The sequence below is a fragment of the Gymnoscopelus braueri genome, assembly GCF_963280865.1.
Source record: "Gymnoscopelus braueri genome assembly, contig: SUPER_24_unloc_1, whole genome shotgun sequence".
NCBI lineage: Eukaryota > Metazoa > Chordata > Actinopteri > Myctophiformes > Myctophidae > Gymnoscopelus > Gymnoscopelus braueri.
This window is the reverse complement of record NW_027660989.1, coordinates 850,122-858,803: the sequence shown is the minus strand read 5'-3', so window position 1 is coordinate 858,803 and position 8,682 is coordinate 850,122. Positions and strand designations below refer to the sequence as shown.

Sequence of the window (8,682 nt, the reverse complement as noted above, 5' to 3'; positions counted from 1 at the left end):
CACACACACACACACACACACACACACACACACACACACACACACAGCATGTGCATGTGCATGTGCATGTGCATGTGTGTTTCTATTCAGTGCATCATTTCAGATACATGTCTAACTTGAATTACTATACTTGTGAGGACAACAACATTGTGTGTGTGTGTGTGTGTGTGTGTGTGTGTGTGTGTGTGTGTGTGTGTGTGTGTGTGTGTGTGTGTGTGTGTGCGTGTGTGTGTGTGCGTGTGTGGGCGCGCGCGCGTGCGTGCGTGCGTGCGTACCCTCACACACACACACACACACACACACACACACACACACACACACACCTCTCTCCCCCTCTCTCTCTCTCTCTCTCTCTCTCTCTCTCTCTCTCTCTCTCTCTCTGTCTGTCCCACTCGCTCTACCCTCTCTCTCTCTCTCTCTGAGCACCACACACACACAACTTCCACACAGCCTCCAACGCCACATTAACGCGTTACAGGAGCTTGTTCTGGTTCTTTTTAACTTTTCAGTCGCTTCTTCAACCGAGTTTAACGGAGACTTTACAAATACTTCATCATGGAGCCCTTATTAAAACGACCGAGCGTGAACTTAATTAAAACATTTCCCCATCCCATCTAAAAAAGACAGGTTTGCGTCCTTCAACGAACTAAACAAGTTGTCGCATATCATCACTTTCTGGCGACATTAACCTTTTTTAACGGGACAAGTAAACAAGAGTTTATCACTTTTTATTTCCAATGGATTTCTTCTTTTCGACGGGACAGGAGGACTGCAGCTGAAACGCTCTCATTATCTTACATTTATTTTACAATTTACTTTTTTTAAATTTTATTTGACCATTGAGAGGACAGTGTGGAGGTGCAGCAGCAACAATGGAGCCTTTATTATTCTACACCTTGATTCCACGCTGTGTGAGAGGAGTCTCACTGCTGCTGTGTGCTGTGATGATGTTAGGAGGAGCGTTCACACAATATGGTGAGTAGTCTAATTCATGTAATGTCACCATGTCAGTCAGTCTCTGTCACACTGCCTGTGTGTGTGCGCGTGTGTGTGTCAAATCGGTCCATAAATCAGTCAGCCGAGCCCGTTTAGTTTAGTTAGTTCAGTCTGTTCGTATAGGCAGCCACTCTGACAGTTGCTATCAGTCTGATTGATTGATTGATGTAGTTTATTTAGAAAGACATGAGAATAGTACATGACAGTACATAACAGTACATGGAAGTACAAATTCACAATACAAGGTCTACTAAACTGGAAACCCTCATTAAGCATTACGCTTGTTTAAGATGAGGACCCCATGCACACAAATCATGATGAAATATAAGAGGCAGGCAGATATACACACTACTATACAGAATGTCATACAATCAGCTTTCAGGTTACTGGTATGACGAGAGAAAAAAAAAATATATATATATATACAAAAGAGGAAAATGAAAGAGGGGGGGGGGGTAGGGAGGGGTAGGTTAAGACTTAGACAGGGGCCATTTTCGAATTGCAGCCTCCTGAAGGTGTATCTTTAGGGCAGTTTTGAAAGTGAGTAGGGTTTTACACTCCTTTACTCCTTTTGGTAGGGCATTCCACATTTTTGATGAATAGCATGAGAATGAGTTCTCTCAGTCTGTCAGTCTCAGACAGACAGACAGACAGACAGACAGACAGACAGACAGACAGACAGACAGACACTCACCTAGCCTTAGATCAAGACTATCGTAGATGTATTTTATCGAGTCTGACTTTTACTTTCGTATCTACGAGAGTCTTAGCGACCACCCCCCCAGTTTGCCCTGAAATGTCACCAGTAAATCCTGTACTTCTCCAAACATGTAAAAATGCAAAATATAAGGTGCTTACCCGCTTGCCCCAGATGTTGACTATGTGTCCGGAGTCTTTGTGCAATGTTTTAGTCCATATTCTTCAATAAAGAAGTGTTTTAATACCGTTTGTGGCCGAACAGCATCCCCCCCTCGTTTACTTCCTGTTTACATTGAGTGTAATTCCGGCTTTCACCGGATGCGCCCCGTCTCTACCGCCCATGGGAATTTCCGACAGAATCGGTCACAGACGGGATTAAAACACTTCTTTATTGAAAGATATGGTCTAATACATTGCACAAATACCCCGGACACCTAGTTAACATTTGGGGCAAGCGGGTAAGCACCTTATATGTTTTTGCATTTGTACATGTTTACAGAAATATGGGCTTTACTGGTGACATAATACTGACATTCCAGGGCAAACTGGGTGGTCGAGACTCTCGTAGATTAAAAAATGTCAAAATCGATAAAATACATCTACTATTGTCTTGATCTAAGGCTACCACTCACTCACTCAATCATTCACTCACTCACTCACTCACTCACTCACTCACTCACTCACTCACTCACTCATAAGACATCAGTCAGTATAGGTTGGTCAGTAGGTTGGTCAGTCAGTCAGTCAGTCAGTCAGTCAGTCAGTCAGTCAGTCAGTCAGTCAGTAAGCAGTGAGGACGAGGTCAATAATGACTGTTTTCTAAAGAGACAACCTTCATGTTCAAACCACAGAGGACATGTCAGCCAGCCATGGGGAACGTGCGTGTGTGTGTGAGCGTGGAGGGTGGTGAGTCCTTCATACCCATCACTCAGCACCTGGACGATCATATGAGCCTTTCAACAGAGAAGCATCTCATCTCATCTCTAAGTCCATCCTTGGCTCAGCTCAGCCAGCTCATTCATTCTTCTCCTTTGGCTGTGTAAAAAGATCCATGTGGTCTGCCCTTGTCCCAGACAGCCATGGCACTTTCAGATTGATTACTTTCTCCTGTTTATAAACATTAGAATTTTTTCCTTTTTGTGCAAACGTCTACTGAATCAGACAAGATTTATTTCTAAGGCAGTGGTTCTGGGTTGGGGGGTTCCAGGGGATTACCAGCAAAATAAGGAACAGGTACAGGAAATGTGCAATCTGCAAGCTCACAACACTGTGATGCGATCATGCGTTGTGAGCTTGTGGACCTTAAGATAATTTTTCATAATTTCTCTTTATTACATACACAACATACTAGGGACGGCAGGTTTAAAGTGGTTAATTTCTCTACCCATCTACAGTATAGACCAGGGGTCTTCAACAGGGGGTCCGGTCCACTTGAACCCTAGCATCCCTATTCTGTGGAGAACTTTAGCCAAAAATAGCCGATCTACAAGCTTACAACGCCTTGCAGCTATTTTTGGCAAAGAGGTTTGGTGTAGAGGGAAAAAAAATTGTAAACCAAGTACAGAGTGAAAGGTGAAGTTTACTAAGTATTGACGGTTTAAGTGGTTTACTGTCTGAAAATACACATGAACATGAATCCATCAACACTGATGACAGTGGTGTCAAACAAGTCTATGAAGCTATCTATGAAATCTATGACAACGTTTAATCTGCAACACAATTTATAAAATATATAGTGGGGGTCCCTGCTTCATCTCCCTCTCATCTTAGGGGTCCTTGGCCTGAAAAAAATATATTCTCTTATTGGGGGCCTCGCACCAAATACTTTCAAATGTGGGGTCTGCGGTTTAATACGCATCAATTTGGGGGTTCCTGACATCAAAATGTTTGAGACGCACGTCACTGACGCGCACAGCCTTTTTGCATGTAGTTGAAGGCAAGAGGGCGGGGTGGCGGGTGGGGAGAGAGCCTGGCGACGCGAGCTATGTTAGTGCACTGAGTGGCAGTTGGGGCAAACGCAGTCCCCACAACATCATTTACGATTCTGTGCCTATCGGTACATAACTCGGACGGCGCTTAGTCGACTAGCAGACAATCGGCCGGTCGTCGCGGGCACTCGTGCCTGGAGGCGCTCGGGCGCGACGCCTCGGCCTCAAGGTCTGCTGAGTCGGCGCGCCTCCGGGGCGAGGCTTCCCCCAACTACATGCAAAAAGGCTGTTCGCGTCACTGACTGGTCTAAAGGTATTTTATAAATACATCTGGCTCAACTTGACTGGAGCTGTGCCAAAACTGAGTTAAAAATCTGATGCATGTTTTTTAATGTTTGGGTCAGGGGGAAATCTAGCCTTGGATCTACATCTGATTTACACCTTAGCCCCCCCCCCCCCCCCTCAATCCAGAGGGATGGAGCTTAATGAATAGCAGCGAACAGCTGTGGCAGGTTAACAGTTCTCAAAGATGTGGGTGCTCTGGGGGTGCAGGGGTAAATGAAAAGTGCCTGCCCACCACTGGGAGTCTAGGGGTTAGAAACCACTGTATATGAACACAATAGGCATAACTGACTGTAGTTCCAGTTTTGAGAAGGTGGCATACTGTAGGCCTACTCGTTTCCTGTGCCATTTTCCCACAGCTTCGTTTGATTGGCTCAGCAGCAGATTTGAACAGGAAACGCATGTGTGTGTTTCCGGTTCAGACCGGCTACCGAGCCAATGAACACTGAGGATTGTACAGTATATTGGAGTCTTGGAGATACAAGTTCTATCAAATCCGTGGCCTAAGGTACTGGTTCCCAAACATTTTAGCTCAACACAGGAAAGAGACATTTTATGTCTCCCTGGGACCCAAACTAGTGGAAATAGCAGATCTAAAATTGTGATTTTTATTTATTTTTTATTTTTTATATAATAATAAAACAAACTAAATGTAGGAAACAAAGAAAAAAAGGGACATTAACTGGCGACCCATAAAAATGGGTCTGTGTGACCCCAAAATGGTTCCTGAAATGGTTTGGGAAACACTGGTCTAATGCAGGTGTAGGCAACCTTTATTATCAACAGAGCCATTTTTGGCCCAAAAGATGATTACAAATCTGTCTCGAGCGGCTTTTTTTGTGTGCTTTTTCTGGTGTTTCAACATAACTTTTTTTTATTGTTTGCTTATTTCTCAAAGCAGATCAAGTATACCAGTAAGCCGTTGCTGGCTTACTGGTATACTTGATCTGCTTTGAGAAATAAGCAAACAATAAACAATAATTTCACTGGTGGTGAAAGCAAACAAACCAAGCAAGCATTAATAAATTCTTTATTTTCCTTCAATGATTAGTTTCTTATTTTTATCTGGTGTATGGGCGACACTTTTTCTTTACTAATAACTTTACTTTAATAACTTAACTTTATGCCTAAAGTAAAAAATATACAGAAAGAAAACCTCTTATTCCTTTGCATATTCTTTATTCTGATCCCCATTAGCTTCCGCTGCCGTGGTCGCTAGTCTTCCTGGGGTCCACATAAAACATCACAACATAAAACAACATACAATATACATACAAACAACAACTGACACTCGTCAGCCCAAAACTAAGCTACTGTACATTAAAATGCCAATGGTATAGACACTACAGGAACATTGGTTAAACCTCATGTACAAAAACATATTGATCATTCTAATTGTGTGATCTCTCTCATTAATATCTGTTTGTAATCAATTTTTGGAATACATATTTGCTCTTAATTTGTCTAATATTTGCGGATAATGAGTTCCATTGTTGGGTGGCTCTATAAATAATTGTTTTTTTTTTTACTTCTTTGCCCAAGCAACTGGGAGCCACGGGAGAGGGCCCAAGAGCCACATGCGGCTCTAGAGCAGCAGGTTGCCTACCCCTGGTCTAATGCATATCAAACTGGGGTTCTTTGAAATTTTAAAAAGGTTTAGAGGAAGCATCTTTGCTTAAAATGGCTTGTGAGCGTTAACCAATAGACGGCTGACATCAAACAGGATGGATGCCTTTAGAAAAACAAACTCAGCAGCAGGTGCATAGATCACTGGAGATAGCGGGGTTCAAAAAGTGGCATCAGTAAAAAACCTAGAGTAAGTGTAGTAAATGTCAGTAGAATGCAAAGAATTGCAGCCATCTGCCCGTGACAGACAGCTCCATAAACATGGGGTAGTTATTGGGCTGTTAACTCAGTCAAAGTTAAAGATGTTTCGAAAAGAAACTAGGAAATCCTGGCACTGATTGATTGATTGATGGCATCCCTGTCCAATCACGGCCACCCGCCTGAGATGCCAGTGTTGTCACAGACCAGGGGTTCACAAACCTTTTCATCTTGAGACCCAAAAGAGAAATATGGTGTGTCCCCAGGACCCACCAAAACATTATGAATGAACCATTTACAAATTGAGAAAATGCAGCCGATCTACAAGCTCACAGCATGTCACATCGATACACTGTGAGCTTGTAGATCAGCCATTCTCTCTGTTAGAAAATTGTAAAAGAATTCTGAATTGTTGTAATTTTGTTGGACTTTTTATGTTTATGGAAAATCTTAGAAAACCTTTTTAATGTTATTGTAAAAAGAAAAATAAAGAAACAAGGGGGCTATTTACTCACGACGACCCATAAAAACGTGTCCCCGATCCCTGTGTTTGTGAAACAATGTCACAGAGAGGATCAAAGAATGCAGTCGTAAAGTAGGCGACACAGAGGGTCATAAAAACAAGTGTCCTGGGTGGGCAGAACCCATCACTATCTCCCATCACAGCAGCAAACCTTTCTGCACCGCCGGTATTGGTAAATCAGTGGTTCTCAAACATTCTTTAAGACAAGGACCCCCCCCCGAGTTGATAAGTATTTAGTCTCTGACCCCCATTTGAAAAGATATCGGGGTGGCTGTAGCTGAGTGGGTAGAGAGGCCGCCTGGGAAACAGTAGGTCCCCGGTTTGCACCCCGATCTATATGGAAGTGTCCCTGAGCAAGACAGTTCAACTCCTAACTGCTCCCAGAGGCGCTGCCTCCTGATTCTTAGGATGGGTTGAATGCAGATGTCACATTTCACTGTATATTATGCAAATACCGCAAATAAGGACATATCATCTTGTGCCAGGACAAGAAAGAGTTTGAAAATAGCCGATCTAGGAGCTGACAACGCGACAAAATGAAATAGGGCCTTCTCTCACACGTTCCTCTGGAATACACTCAAGGACCCCTGGGGGTCTCCGGACCCCACTTTGAGAACCAGTGCAGTTAATTGTATGAGAGCCTGTCACAGAATGTTTGGACATTGGTTACCTGTGGTTACAGGGGGCGTCGCCCCACTATGGTGGAGGAGTGACAATATAAAAGGAATGTCACTGAAAAGGATGGCTTTACAACGATGCGAGTTAAAGTAGTGTAACTACAGTACAGTACATTCAGTACATTATTGTGTGCATAGGGAGTGTGTGGGGAGAGAGACAGACAGACAGACAGAGAGTTAGATTAGCAGGTCTGCCAACCTCTAGATATTATATATTAATGTATTGTCCCAAATACATATTTTAGCATTCCCACCATGTCTCAAGTGCTTAAAGACACCTCTTGCACCATCAGTACTCAAGTACTCTAACCTTTTATATGAATCTAATTTGGGAACAGTCACATATGGTAATTAATCATTAACCACTTTGAACCCTAGCGTCCCTACTCTGGGCATGTCATAAAACACAAAAAGAATGGTGACAAAATGCGAACGTGCGGAGAAAATAGCCCATCTACTGACTGACTGATTGATTGATTGATGTTTTATTGACAAAACTGCATTTACAGTACATGACGATATATTTCTACATATCTGTCAAAAGGATAAAACACAAAAACACTTTGAGAGCTTATTTCCATTGTGGTCCTTTTATGAGAGTAATGTGTGTGTACACATCAGTGCCATGTGTTTAGGGGGGGCTGTTACAGTGGAAACACATCTTAAAAGGAATGTCGCAAAGCATGGTTTTATGCAGTGGTGGAAAGTAACAAAGTATATTTAATCAAGTACTCTACTAGAGGTTCTTTATTTGAGTGTCTCCATTTTTCAATACTTTATACTTCTACTCCACAAATTTCAGAGGAAAATGTAAAATTTTCTTCGATTATAACCAATAAAGCCCGTTTTTATGCTTTGGCCAATCAAAAAGAGCCAAACTGCAAGCCCATAAGGTACATTGTGAGGTTGTAGATCAGCTATTTTCGAAAACATTTCAGTACTTTTACTTTGGTACTTTTGTTTTCTTTCTTTTTTTTTACTTACATTTTTATCCCACAATTTTGTAACCCCATTTTTTTACACCCAGTGCCAATTGTCTATGTAATCCTGGGCACTACCTTCCCTCTGCCAACCTAGGGAGGCCAGGGCCGTACTTTTTTAATATAGTATGTTTCTTGTGGTATTGCTACTTTTATGTAAGTATACAATCGGATTGCTTCTTCCACCACTGGTTTTATGTGCAGCATAGTATTGGCACTGATCAGCGAAGGAGGAAAGCACATTCTGCAAGCAATGGCTTGGCTTTTGAGTCCCAAATGTTTAGGATTTACTGCTATGAAACAGTGCATGCCACAGTGACTTTGCAGTACTTTTCCTGTGATTATCGAAAGCATTTTCATACTTGTTCCACCGTCCTGTGTGTGTCAAAGCCCATCCATCTGGTACCAACATGCCAAGAAATATAGATTTCTTTCCCCTTTTTTGTGTGTGATGAAGTTGTAGGTTTAGGGTCTTGAGCATTGGTTATCAACCTTTTCTGGAGCAGGGCCCACTTGAAAATTTTGAAACTGTTGATGATCATAAAAATCAAGGGTTTTGCCAATTATTTGGGGGCCCAGTTTCAACGCCCTCGTGGTCCCCCAGTGGGCCCACATGTTGAGGATCGCTGGTCTAGATGGGCTTCAAAGTGTTTTCAGACCAAAAGAGAAATGTGGCGTAGAAATACTTGCCGTAGAATTGGGATTTGGGATGC

General features: G+C 42.5%; 2 protein-coding genes across 4 annotated transcripts in view; both read left to right on the top strand.

Moving 5' to 3' along the window:
- LOC308080976 (uncharacterized protein) overlaps positions 1–8,682 on the top strand; it is a 1,029,623-nt gene that overhangs the window by 204,809 nt on the left and 816,132 nt on the right. The window lies entirely within an intron of this gene.
- The window catches only part of LOC308080974 (von Willebrand factor D and EGF domain-containing protein-like), a gene marked incomplete at its 3' end in the record, with an annotated part of 44,152 nt that continues 36,325 nt past the window's right edge, over positions 856–8,682 (top strand). Inside the window, 1 exon segment of the mRNA XM_080457381.1 lies at positions 856–975. Within this exon segment, the coding sequence (XP_080313507.1) occupies positions 873–975 (103 nt within the window). The 5' untranslated portion in view covers positions 856–872.